The sequence below is a fragment of the Teleopsis dalmanni genome, chromosome 1 (genome assembly GCF_002237135.1).
Source record: "Teleopsis dalmanni isolate 2A chromosome 1, ASM223713v2, whole genome shotgun sequence".
NCBI lineage: Eukaryota > Metazoa > Arthropoda > Insecta > Diptera > Diopsidae > Teleopsis > Teleopsis dalmanni.
In genome coordinates, this window is record NC_051846.1 from 227,908,635 (window position 1) to 227,923,514 (window position 14,880).

Here is a 14,880-nt window from a genome sequence, read left to right on the forward strand (position 1 = left end):
TACTAGGCAAATATGAGTGAGATTGGTTTTAACACTTTAGTAAGATTATCATGATCGGATTTGTGGTAGCAAAACGGCATTTGTACTCACTTAGAATGCAGAGAAAACTCCGTCTTCACTAAAACGATGTTACTAATATACTTAAACATTGAAGTATGACAAGATTTCGGTGCAAAACTTATAACTAACACCTCTGGAATGGACGTAATTTACATTGAATGACCAAAGTTCATAAATGAGTATATCTATATTTTATACATATGTATACAAAGTACTATTTTGGAATGCCCATAGATGAATAACTCAATTAAAATGATGAACTTAATCAGTAAGCAAAGTCTGTCAAAGTATGAGAATATCTGAAGAATAATATTTTTATTTTTATTTAATATTTTTTTTTATTATATTGTGTTCGCACTAAGGTCTTAAATATAATGTTTTGCTAATTAAAAATTTTATGTACGATGACAATGAATACAATTTGAGTAGAAATAACCTTAAAAGGGAACTTTCTAAAAAAGTGTTTCAATTATTTATTTATTGATTTTGTCCATGGTTCAAATTTGACTGGATTCAATTCATAACGTTACTTGTAGTGCAACCATTTCATAGGGATAATTAATCTAAAAGTATTTTTAAAGATAACAGATAATAGGTATTTAGTGATACTCAAAACAGCTATATGGTTAGCCCAAGAACTCGCTTGATTAAAATATTTCTTCATAATTTCTTTTAATATGGACATTTTTTCTCAGTGTAAAAGTCTATCTCAAGCAATGACGACTGCTCTAATATGTGGAGGTGAACGACGCACACCTTAACATAATTTGCAAAATGTCAAAGAAAATGTATATACATATATTCATTAACTATCTTTACATCGAGAATTAAAATTATTTATTCCATTTACATATTCATATTTTTAAAGATTAAAGTTTTAGCAAAAACACTAGGTGTGCGGAGTAGCTGACCGCACATTTATACGTTGCAAGTGCGTCCGATTTTGTTTAATCACTGCATAGACATGTATGGTTTTGATTACAGACGACACTTTTGTTTGAAAAAAGTTGGTTTGATGTTATGAGAAGTTGTGTTTATTCCAGATTGATATAATACTAAACTTATATATCATTTTTGATTTCAACAGTACATGTAAAAACAACATTGTAGAAAAGCTGCACACATTTTCAGAAAGGCACGCATCGTCACTGATCTCAAGCTACTTATAATTGAAGTCTCTAGCCTTTTTATCTTAAAATGTTGAACTTGATAGAATGTAATGAATGGAGAGATATCGTTGATATTTTATTTGATAATGTCGAGTTAATATTTGAGTTGAAATATGAAAATTATTTCTAACCTTGCTCTTCTTCTTTTGATTGAGAAGAATGACAGATAGTTTAGGAACATAAGTCGCTGTAGATATTTAAAAATTTTCTAAGAAAGGGGTTTCAGAGAAGATGTAAATGAATGCTATTATTATATGGATAAATCAATTATATAAAATTGATAAAATTGATGTTTAAATCAACTGCATAAATGCACTTGCTTCTTCAGTTTCCTGCAATATTGTATATTATTTAATTATTTGCAAGGGCCATGACGTACAGACATTGCATATTATACAGAGAATTGCATGACAGTCGAAATTTCTCTATTTCTCTCATTCTCAACTTTATGTTTGCTGTGACTATGACTCCCTGAATGTCATGCTTTTAAGCAATTCGATCGATTCGATCTTTTCTATTTTGCACAATTTTAACAAAATAAGAATTTTTATTATTTATCTTGCTCTGTATTAACTACTCAGTGAATTTTTTTTATTGTATCTGATTCTATACGCCCCCAAAAAACTGTTTAGTTAATATTGAAATATTTTTTGCTAAATTTTATTAACACTTACCACCCATCCTTCTGTGCATAAGCAAATGAAATCATTGAATTGATCATAGCAGGAGCCACCATTTTTACATGGAATCGTATTATTGACAGTGCACTCATCTATTCTAGCGTCTCTTTCGATCGATTCAATGCGGCCCTGTAGTTGTCGGATTTTAAATAAACCGGATCGCAAGTCTCGTCTTAACTTGTTAAACCGTGTTCTATTTACATAATTTCTAAGCCTTCTTTCTAAACCGCGTAAGTCCCGTTTAAAAGCATTTAACTGCTTAGTCAATTCGTCTGTCGAAACCATGCTATTTGCTTCTACCTGTGTATTGTTTTCTTGAAGAGCATTCAAAATTTCCATTAAATTGACATCATTTATATTCAGAGCAGAATTTGGCGATAAAGAAAATACAATATCTTTATCATAAACCGCCTCCAAAATGAGGTTGCCATCATCTTCAATGAATATTTTCGGTTGTTGTTCAAAGTCACACAGTACTAGATTGCAACATAGTACACACAGAAGGATGACGAAGGAAAATGTATACATATTAATAATAGTAATAATAATATAGTTTTTTCAAACTATTAAAGCTTAATTTTCAATTTTTTTGCACTCAAATATTATTTTCTTTATAATAAAATCTCTTTCAATCTAAAATCTCTTTCAAGTATTTTAATTATTTTTTACACAAATTTTCCACACAATTGAAGCCTCAACTTAGCAATTTTAAGACCGATTTTAACTGAAACGGAAACATCAAGTGTGGGTGTATTTATACCAAAAGGGGCGTTCAATATTATCAGTTCGGGACGTACGAGGTATTTTTTGACAAAAAATTTGTGCATTTTTTTAATAAGTGGTACCAAAAATATAATTTTAAATTCAGATAAATAAAAGGTATAAAATCATCTTTATATGTATATGCATGTGCAGGAATATCTTGAAAAATTTGCGTTATCTTGAAATTTTCTTCAACAACACACCATAAAATTACTTAATTCCAAACAGATTGCCTGAAGCCAGAAAACCGTTAACGTCTGTGATTAAATAATATCGACATTAAGTTCTGTTTGTTCAAATACGAACAGACAAGATCATATAGATTAATGCGAAATCAATAAGTGAGTATGATGAGAGTTATCTATTTTTGTGAATTTACAAACATTAGTTTGAAAAGCTCACATACAATTGATAATAAAAATTGGTTTGCTTTTCATTAAATATTAATAGCTGATTTGTCAATTCGTTTGTTCCAACTTAAATTGATTATGACAATTTAAAAAGGCAATCGAGTCATATTTAATCTAATATCGTGTTTATTATACATAAAACTAATTATATCACCGTCATCTAATAGATATTACTATGCGAAGCGATGACCTACCATATATGCTATTCGTCGCGTGGAATTATAAATCTTCTGACAAGTTGATAATCATTTAAATATACATATATACTCAAAGTCTATTATAAGAAATATAATCCGATTAAGCATAATCAAATTAAATATTATTATTACAGGGAGCAGCAGCGTATCCATGGAGTAGCGGGAAGTGTTTCAAGGAGATTCTGAAAGAATCTAAGTACTATAAAAACTATACAATTCTTATATATTCTTTTGTTAATATGCCAGTAAAATTACTTTCAAAATTGTTAATTACATAAACTTTAAAAATTTGTGCTCATAGTATTAGAAAACTGTTTTTACTTTATTTAACAAACTTACTTATTTATTTAGCACGAATAACCCCTTCTTAGGTTTTAGTCGAACATAACACTATTTATGTTCCGTGCGTATCTGCTTCAGCTATATACATCAAATGCGGTTAGTGCTATCTAAACTTAATCACGCCAAGAACAGTCTCCACTTAACTCTTCTTTCTACGGCTAACGTTTAAAGTACCTATTTTGCTGCAATATTTTATTCCATTTCATGACATGTTCAACCCAGTGAAGCTATTGAAATAAAGTCAATGTTTTGATAAAACTTGTATAGTTTGGTTTTCATTCGAATAGGTTTGCCATAACCTACTAAAAGAAAACCCATATCTTTAAAAAAAACTATTTCTAAAACTCAGAATTACTTCATTATTATAGAGATTGTGTCGGGTAAAAAACAAACTGAACCTGCAACGAACCGTTTTTGCAGAGGTTTAACTAGCCGGATCCCAGTTCAGTCCTATAATAAATTTATTTCTTTGGAGTAGTGAAAAGCTGAGACGAGTATGTAAGGATTGAGAAATGTTAATTTCGATTGTTACAGAAATGTCAAATTCAAAACTCGTGGACGATGAATTCGCCAAGGAATATACATTTCTTTTGCGTGGAAAAAATGGATTTGTAATAGAAATGTAAATTTCTACCACACTTGGAGAGGGTTGATGTAATGTAAATCATAATATAATGTGAAAATGGAAATTACTGTTACCTTGTAAACGTTAGCCGTGGACATTTAAAATTTCTACTTCTGCTTCTAACACACTTAGCACTTATTAGGACGTTCTGGATAACAGCTCGTTGCTTTACTAACTGCCCAGATTGCGTATTCGACGCATCTTTTACACTTGAGAAGTGCAATATGCATTATTGTTATATATTTTTTGAAACACCATATTTTTTGAAGAAGTAAATTTTCTGTTTTTATTGTAATGTTGGTGGTTGTTTTTAACAATTGTTTTGACAACAGTAATTCTTTGACTGATCTCCAAACTAATTCCGTATTGGTATTTATGGCAGTCCCAAAGTAGATTGGATCTCTGATTACTTTAGAAGTATCGCAAATTTAAAAATAAAATGAAGTCTCGTTTAACGCAAAACCTTATTTTTATTCAGGTTTATTTGCCTGACTGATGTTATTATCACAATTATATCTTTAAATTCAGATTTTTGCGAATTTCGCATTTCCTTGATTCCAGTAACGCGAGCCTCAGAGTTAAGAAAAGATTTCGCCAATTGAATAGGTGCGACTTTTGTATTGAGGGTTCAGATATTTCAAATACTTACCCATATGTCATAGCATTCATTTTTGTTAATATATTAGTACATTACTCAAGTATTAATCCAGGGTTACCATGTAGACATTGTGCGACGACTTGGATTGGGCACAATAAGAATTGTGATAATATCTTTCTATTAGAAGTGATGATTGTCACTTTCCATTAGAAGTGACAATCGTACGAGTATAACTACAAATCTTCCATTCGAAGTGAACCATAAAACTCATATTTTTATTGTTTTATTGTACTGTTTAAAGTGTCTGTTCAGTATATATGAAACTCTCTTTAATACGAGTTAAATATGATTCGTATTATAATGGAAAATTATTCATTCTTATTTATTTTCTTTGAGATTATTTGTGTTGGCATATAATCTATCACTCAACAAGTCGTGTGACTAAGTAAGAAAAATAAATTTTTTCTGCCAAAAATCAATTTTACTCATCAACATAATCTCCTTCAATGGCACTACAATCATTTCAATGCTTCTCTAACTTCTCGATGCCGTGCTTGTAGAAGGATTTGTCTTTTGCCTCAAAATAGGCTTTAGTTTCAGCAATTACTTTTTCATTTGAGATGAATTTCTTACCGGCAAACATTTTTTTGAGATCAGCGAACAGCCAGTAGTCGCTTGGGGCCAAATCTGGACTATACGGTGAATGAGGAAGCAATTCGAAGTGTAATTCGTGCAATTTGCCATCGTTTTTATTGACTTGCGACATGGTGCATTGTCTTGGTGAAACAAAATTTTTTTTCTTCGCCATATGCGGTCGTTTTTCCATAATTTCTGCTTTCAAACAATACAGTAATGCCGTCTAGTAGTTACTATTGATAGTTTTTCCCTTCTCAAGATAGTCAATGAAGATTATACCATGTGCATCCCAAAGTACTGAAGTCATAACCTTCCCCGATTTGCCTTTGATTGTTGTGCCTTTGGACGCTTCGGACGTGGTTCACCGGCTGCAGTCCACTCAGATGATGATCGTTTTAATTTCGGAATAAAGTGATGGATCCATGTTTCATCCATTGTCACATATCAACGCAAAAAACCTGATTTATTACGTGTAAATATGGCCAAACACTGCTCTGAATCATTAACACGTTGTTGTTTTTGATCGACTGTGAGTAAACGCGGCACCCACTTTAAAAAAAGAGCTTTCTCATGGTCAAATGTTCACTTAAATGGCTATCACTTTTTTTCTGACTAATCGAAATGTCATGAAATTTTACACATAGTCTTTTGAAGTTTGATACTTCATTAACGTCATATGGATTTGACAATGGCGGCGCCATCTGTGTTTCAGTTACACGACTTATTAAGTGATGTGTTATTCGTAGGAATGTTGCTGGATCTTACATATAAATATTCGTACGCTATCAGCGTATCAGACGAAATATGAGCATTTTTACAGGCCACTGTGGAGGCTGACAAGCGTTAGTGTTGCTTTAATATATTGGTCATTCGTTGCGAGTTCCAGAAAGAGGCATGCCAATGTGATAATTCTGTTGTTCCCACAGATTCAATATGGGTTGGCACATGGTATAGTGATAACATATTCAATTAACCAAATTTGTAAGGCAAGGTATATGACAAAGCACATATATCAGCTTGCTAATTTAAATGTATTAAGCAGGTATAATGTAAGCGCGGGTAATCCATAAAACTCCCATGAGTACATTTAGCCTCCAATTCTCAAGGTGTATTGGGTAACAAATCGAGTGATTTAGGTGCATTTACCGTAGCCGTGATGCTAAGATTTTGTGTAAAGGCTTAAAATTCAATTCAAATTCAGAACTTATACAAGTTTGAAGTGCCTAAGAAACCTTGAACATATTTTGTTATGTACTAACTTTGTTACTTACAATAAACAGGAAATAAAATAAAATCAAGTAAACTTTATACAACTTAACAGTCGAGGCCTCTCAAATCTGGCCCATGCGCGTAATTTCATTAATGGCATATTAATGCGATGTTATTAGATCGCCTAATTGCTACTAGCTGGACATCAACGTGTTTTTCTGGAAAAGTCTCATTTTTCCTTCGCAGTTCTCAACTTTATTAACGCGACTAGGTTACTTTTACTTTGGCTACTGACAAAAAAAACACGTTTGTTATTTATCCTTCAACTTACATGTAACTGGTTAAATTGGTATACTACTCTCATCGAGCTAAGTGGTTTGAGTGCCAAATTAGCAAATCTCTGTCAGATTAGATACGATCATAACAATGAATTTTTTTAATTTATTTAAAACTATAAAACATTGTTTAGATTAAACTATATACAAATAATTTTTTTTTTCAAATTTAGATCGTTCATCATATGTGTAAAAATTTAATGTCCATCCAGATCCATCGAAGTTAGGTGATTTCTTCGAAACAATTGCAACGTGACTACTAGGTACTTTTACAGCATCCCAAGCTCCTGCCCAATTTTGGCCGCATAGAGTTAAAAATACTTCTTCATAACCATTAGGTAAAATTTTATAAATGGTTACATTATCCAGCGGACAATTTACTTTGGATCCCATATCAAAGCCTGAAAGATTAACATTTTTATCAAGATATTAAATAATCGAAAACAAATAAACAAACTGGAAAAATAAATGCGAATATAGTTTGGTGAAGGTACTTTTATATCCCATCTACAATTAGAAAAGTTACGATCGTTGTCATAATAAGGGCTGGATAGTACTCCATCATTGTTGTATATTTCTCCACCACAACCTGCTGGTAACGACCGATTAACTGCTATGTACTCAATTTTTATATAACTGAAATGGTCTACATATATTCGTACAGCACTTGTGTTTGTATGTAGAGAACTTTCAGTAAATCTGTCTTGACATGTCTCCAATAATGTTTGATTTGTATGCAAGTCAATAAACTAAAAATTAATAATTGATTAATATAAGACTGTTTACATCAGAAGGTACTAATACCTTAAGTAAACTGGTGGAGCAGTTATATATGTTAAAAAATATTGATTTCATGTAGAAACTTATTTTGTAATCATCCGGCACACGTATATCATCCACACAATGTACCTCTTCAAATGTACCCCTATAATAATCGATGTGGTCATTTAATTTAGTGTAGCTGTTGTTACACGCTAAAAAAAAGAAAATAAAATAATAAAAACTATATAAATACTTGTTAACAAATGTTGTTTAATATTATTAATTTAATATTTTTTAATACATCACTTACTTTGTTGATGTTGAATTGTTATATTGAATCCAGGGTATTCAAAAAATTCGTCACTATGGAAGCTTAGAATAATGGACTTTTCCGAATCATCAATAGGAAGTTTGAAACCAGTTGAATTACCACAGTAGTAGGTAGATAACTGTATTAAAAAAATAACTCCAACATTTTAAAACAGATCTTAATTGATTTTATCATTGTAAGTCATTCAGAAAAATTGCTTCTATGGTTTATAAAGTCTTAATAAGTGAGAAAGAGGGCAAAAAAGTGCAAAGTAACTTGAATGTCTGTAAGGGCTAGAGACAAATGCATAGCGCTTATAGTAATAAACAAATAAAAATCGTGTAAGTGGTTTATTGTGTAATCATTAAGTATTGTCTTTACAAAAAGTGTGGTATTGAAATTAAACAACTAAAAATAAAATGTAATTAGTTAATTCAATTATTCTACAGCTACTTTATGATTTTGGTCTAATATAACACAGAATGAATTTGTTAATAAACTTTCACAGCAATTTAACAAAACTTCGAAAAATGCGCGAACATAAAAAAGTCAGTTGCCTTTGGGTACGTTGGCTAATGAACGCTGACCCTGAGCTTCAAATTTGGCAGGGCACAGGTACAATCCCTAGTATTTGCTGTCTTAAAAAATTATTTATGAATAGTTAAATACAAGAATTATTTCTAAGACCACTGATAATGGGTTTTTGGCAAAACAAAACAAAACAGCTGTATGTTCAGTCAAAAATTCAATTAATAAAAACATTAGAAATATAAGAATTTTTGTTGTTGTAGTTCACTACTTTTCACAAAACTTCTGCAATTATTAAAATAAAATTTAAAAACATAGTTGATTTGAAAATTAATATCACATTTATAATGTCAAAGTTACAAATATATTATGGTAAAATATGGCAATAATATTATAATTATTATTATAATTTCTCACTACTGCATGGATTGAGATTTAATTTTACATACTTCCAATTTCCTTCCGAAAGTCATTATCATGCAAACAGTTTTAATCATTTTAAATGCTCATTTAAAAATGTATCACCTATTGAGGCAATCTAAGACACTTTCCAGGTATTTTAAGATATTCAGTTTTAATCGTACATATGAGGTCAGATTCCTCTAAATATCTTTGAATAATTTCCTGCAATCACTTTAAATGATGTTGTCTTTATATACAATTTGTTTATATAACTGCAATGGTTTTGCATTAGTCCAGATTATATATTGAGAAAGACCTATGAATAACTATTAAATACAAACTAAAACAATAACTGAAATCGGCTTTACTTTGTACTCTGTTATTTTGTTCCTGTATTTACAAAAAGTCATTGTGTTATGTGATTTATATTAACCACTACGGTCGAGTAAAAAAATTACTATTTTGTTTTCATTTTTAATAATACTAACGATTGCACTTCGAAGCGGGATTCTAAATGCTAAACTTCAAGGTATGAAGAACACTTTTCTTAAAGTTTTGTCATTCATATGGAACGCAATTAAAAGAAATATTTATAGTACATTTCAGTGAAGAGTAATGAGTGGTTTGTTTCATATCTTTGTGTGCAGAGGGCAATTGTAGAGATATATGACTTTCTCAGAACTACAGTTGTAGCTTCGGCACATCAGGAATCACATAGTCTGCGATGCTTCGTACAAACTCTTGTTAAAGGAGAATACAACCATTCAATATGCAAATTTTATAATATTAATTAAAAGGTCATTTCAGTAAGTAATTGTGATTCATACTTACATATTCTCCTTGTATATGCAAATAGTCTAAACATTTATTATCCACTTGTGAGGCATTTTGTAAGAGAAACTTGTTGAAGTTTATTACAAAGTTAGATGTTGCTTTAATTTTCCACTTGCAATGTTTATTTGGTGGATAAAGTTCACTAGTGTTCTTCAGTGGAAATGCAATATTCAAAATCTAGAAAATTCAGGTTAAATGAATTTAAGTTAATACTTAAGACATCCTGAAACTTCATATATACATACCTCATTATTGTGTAGTACATATTCATCTGTTCCACATTCCGATTCAATCAAGTTCAATACAATTTCAAATTCGACCTTTCCCTTTTTATTGGTGGCATCAAATTTTATTAAGGCGTCTTCCACTGACGTAAATAATGATATGGTAGTGTGCACATCTTCACAATATTTTCCCATAGATAAACGTCGGTTAGCAGCGCTGTCCAGTATTTCAATAAAGTTACACAACTTACACTTTTCTAAAGTTCGACAGGAAGTTTGATTATTTATATGTAATTGTTTAAGTTGAATATTAATACGATAGCCTCGTGGTCCTAATATCCGATAGTGGCACAGTAGATCTTCTGTGACATTGAACTGTCGTGGTAAAGACACAATTGGATGATCGACTGAGAGTGTGATGCGTTCATTGCAATTTGGCATGAATATAATATTCGCAGAGAATCCTTTGGATCCAACACTGACATCAGATACAGCATTTATAACACCAGTATTGCTATCCAGCATTATGACTGGGGAATTATCTGTCATATTACCACAAAGTCTGGCCACACGTTTCTCGTCATTTAAATTCGTACCCGAATATAAAGCAATATAATCGAAGGAGCAACTAAAACTTTCTTCCATATCCAAATATTTGAATTTAACTACAATGGACTGATCTGGAGCTGCACGCAAGTACCAAATACAGTTCATATTATCTGCATACTGTTCATTTTCTTCATGTTGCAATGGATAAATAACAGTTGGTGATGTTATGTTACCACCACAACTGTTTAGTTTGAATTCCATTTTTAAGGAATCACCTCTGTCAAAGTATCCACTATATACTAATCTAAGATAGTTAGGAGCTCTTATTTCTGCATCATTACAATAAACTCCAGACGATATATCGGTACCATTAATTTTGCTTTTTACATATGCTGTAACACGCTCATAATTGCAGGTTTTTGCAGCAGAGAATCTAAGTCCCATATACAAATGGGCTATTATCAACTTTTCCGTTTCCGTTTTCACTGTTACCTCACATTGCGGACTGCCTATAAAACTGTTCGCCAATCGAGTGGTTTCCACGACTTGATTAAATTCGTCGGTAAGAACATGGACAACATTGCAGGTGGAGTGAACATTTATGGTGAAACCATCTCCAGTAGTGACATTATTCGTTCGAAAAACGATACGTATTCGCTTTGATTTGGTGTTATATGATTCAGGTGATTCACGACCGCAAAATGTTGCTGTTTTCACCCAAATGCCAGCTTCATAAGTCTGAATTTCTAATTGATCGTTTGTACAGTTTTCAGAATCTTCAATGAAAAATCTATAAACAAATGACAAAACTAAGTAATATCCATTTGCTGCATCAAATTCCCAACTGCATTCCATATTATTTTTATAAGTTTTGGAATCAACTGAGATTTTGGAAACTTGTCCTCGAATTGCGGTGGTACTGCCACATATAATATGTGTCTGTGCTTCAAGAATGAAATTGCTTTCCGATGTTTTAAAATTTTCAGCATGGTATAGGACATGCGTAAATAACTTGGATGTAGAAGTACCAGAAAAGTCAGTTACATCGCGACAAAATCGACCTATTTCCGGAAATAGATTTGACGGTCCTGCATATACAACCAAGTACTCTCGGTCACAAGTATCTGAAAAATTTATTGTACCATTTAAGTGGTAATATGTGGTGTAAGTTGCTCTTAAAATCCAAACACATTCTAGAGGTCCATAATTTTCAATACTAAATTCCGGACTTTTCAGTTGAAAACCGTTTGACAATTGCTGTACTCCACCGCATTCGTGACGGCGGAAGTTTACCATAAATTCCTTAAATTGCACAAATTCAGTTTGGAAGGTAATTATGGAGCCCCTCTTTGCAGAAGAAGAAATTACCATATTGCTAGCATTTGAAGTAAGCGCAACAAATGGTACAAATAGTTGCTCGTCCTTAAACCGTACCGGACTGATTTGGTAGTACGTATTGCTGTGGCCGTAAACAAGTGAGCTAATGTTAAATGTCAAAGTCTGATCGCCATTCTGATAAAATTGAGTGCGACAGTAAAAGTTCGTATAATTGAATTGATCCGCAGTTACAGATAAGAAACCGGAGGTAATATGAGTTGGAATATCCACCGGGCAGTGCGATTCATGGTCGGAAGAATAACGTGCATGTATTTTGCGTATTGAGTGAATTAATCGACCGATTCTAATTTGGATATACATTAAGTTATCGGTTGACTGTATTATGTTAGAGGAATTGTAGTCTTCAAAATAGAATTCAGTTATCTTAGCAATGGAATCGATGCTATTGAAGATTTTAAAATTAAGAGAATAGTTGACTTGAGAACGTGGTGGCGATCTGTCAGAAATATTGAGACAATAATACTTTAATAGTTTTAATGTAACTGTTTCAATTATATATAATATTTATATAGTTTAAATATATTAAAATTTTCTTACAGAAATAAACTGTTGGAAATATCACTCTGTTCTTCAATAGAATGTGGTGATATTGAAATAATTTAAATAATATTTTGAATGTAAAATGATTATAGTTAAAATAATTTATATTTTATACTCACGTTTCCGATCCATTATTTGAAACCAATCTATTAAATCTGTCAGTATCTAGGAGTTCGAAACGTACTACTTGTCCTTTTGGTACAGTAATTTTCCAACGACAAAATGTGGGCAATGAATTATCTCTTGGAATATCTAATTCAATATTACCAGATAGCCCGCTAACATATCGATAGCATGTACTAGAAATTCGTTTATAATTTATTTTAAATCCACGATAGTTATGATTTTCAAGAAATGTTGAAAATATTATCAACACTTCCTTCGCATCAATCTCCACTTGGGGTAATGTTTCATTTCCATATATAACAGTTACTAATTCGGTAGTGTTCTCATCGAGAATTCTGAATATATCTAGATGATCTGAATTATTTACATTATTATTATTGAACGGAATGTGTAAATCCGTGAAATTTAAAATCATGCGAGCATTTCTAATTAGTTTTATTGAATATTCACATATCGTATTTTTGGGATATGCACCAAGAGCCGGATAATTCGATGAGGTAATATCACCATACATTGAATTGTAACTTCCACCACACCTAGCAATAGAAGCATTTACACGAAAACCATTATGAGGTTCAGCGATATCGGTGAAATAATGTATGGTCAATATGTTGGATGTAGAGCGTACAATATTCGGACGCCTGCAAAAGCGACCTAAGTTAGGAGCCAAATCAGTTGCTCCATCAAATATCTCAATGAACTCTTTATCGCAATACCGAGTATTCATATCAAATCGATCTATAAAACTTAGTTGGAGTGTTTCTCCAGGTGGTCCAATTATGATCCATTTGCATTCAGTGTGTGGATGAGGTACGTTCGGATAACGTGGCGAACTAATATTTATGTAACTGGCATAGTGCGTTAAATAAATTTCTTCATCACACTCACTATACTCGCGATAGGTAATATTCCATATTTGGGCTCTGTTAAAAGTTATCCAAGAAAACGGTAAAACATATTTGATAATTGCATGATTGGTACTGGTTGTTAACAAATTTACAGTGTGACCAACTGCTTGACAAATATGACCAGGTGGAAAAATTGGTGCATGACTATCTAAGCCATCATATACTATCGCATACTGTGCACAGTCTTTATCAGTTGAAATTGTTCTATTAAACTTGAATTCAACGCTTATTTGCTTGCCTGGTCTTACCTCAATATGCCACAAACAAGTAAAGTTCATCAAGCGCGAACGCATGACATGATTTCCTATAATTGTGCCCACATTGCTGTTAGTTATGTTCGAGCCACATTCTGTAGTAAGGAATGAGGAGAACCCGGTTCCGTTGATACTAGCATCGCTCTTAAACTCTACCTTTAAATAGGGCGTGCCTCGTATTGTTGCAATTGCTTTATTTTCTTCCTTTTTGCTATTGCATACTTTCAGCTCTTCATGCCAATCCTCTAGATTACTGGAGGAAAAAACTCGCACGTTATCAGCACTACAATCTGAAATTTCTTCTAAGTCCAAAAACATTAATTCAAAGACAACGTGGTGAATATTTTCTTCCGGTTTGATTATATAAGTACAGTGCAGATTATCATCGTAGCCATTGGGGTAACCGGGTGAATTTAGTTTTACAGCTGTACTAAAGGATATTATTAAGTCTTCTCCACACTTATTAACTGTTTGGTTACTTCTCACAACTTCTTTGCTAACTGCACTCCAATTTATTAGAAATGGTTGTAATTCATCGTTAATAGAATTTAGGAAGACTACATTAGTGCTTGAAACAAATCTCCAAGGAGAATAAGGAATTTCTACTTTCAAAGCAATGTCACTAAACCCATCATAGAGCTATATATAAAAATTAAAAGGCGGTAAATGATTGAAAAATTGTAAAAATATTTATTTGTACTTACGTTTAAGCCACTAAGATACTCCTTAAACTCGAGTGTGATTAATTGATCTCGTGGTAGTTCTATTCGCCAACTATAGGGCTCTTGAGTAGCAATGGAACCAACTGGTGGTGATTCAATTATACCAGTTAAATTGTTAAATAGATTGTCGTGGGCTGCAAAATGAATGATGTGAATTAAATATTATTAAATATTAAATTTTGTATTATCCAAAAGGTATATGTAAAATATATATTACAGGAATGTATTTCTGTTTGTTAAAACGTATGAGTGCTCAGCAACTGATCGCTGTTCAATCCTAAAAAAATTCAAATCATAGGC

The 14,880-nt window shown here is 32.0% G+C and overlaps 2 protein-coding genes across 2 annotated transcripts in view; one reads left to right on the plus strand and one right to left on the minus strand.

The window, feature by feature from the left end:
• LOC119667595 (cubilin homolog) overlaps positions 1–14,176 on the minus strand; it is a 19,176-nt gene extending 5,000 nt beyond the window's left edge. Inside the window, exons 1-7 of the mRNA XM_038076898.1 lie at positions 12,690–14,176; positions 10,105–12,466; positions 9,857–10,036; positions 8,096–8,234; positions 7,828–7,997; positions 7,481–7,772; positions 7,284–7,424 (exon numbers count right to left, since the gene is read on the minus strand). Of these exons, the coding sequence (XP_037932826.1) occupies positions 7,284–7,424; positions 7,481–7,772; positions 7,828–7,997; positions 8,096–8,234; positions 9,857–10,036; positions 10,105–12,466; positions 12,690–14,176 (4,771 nt within the window). The remainder of the gene's footprint in view (positions 1–7,283; positions 7,425–7,480; positions 7,773–7,827; positions 7,998–8,095; positions 8,235–9,856; positions 10,037–10,104; positions 12,467–12,689) is intronic.
• A 203-nt stretch (positions 14,177–14,379) lies between these two features.
• The window catches only part of LOC119667596 (cubilin homolog), a 4,100-nt gene continuing 3,599 nt past the window's right edge, over positions 14,380–14,880 (plus strand). Inside the window, exon 1 of the mRNA XM_038076899.1 lies at positions 14,380–14,385. Coding sequence (XP_037932827.1) covers positions 14,380–14,385 — 6 coding nt within the window. The remainder of the gene's footprint in view (positions 14,386–14,880) is intronic.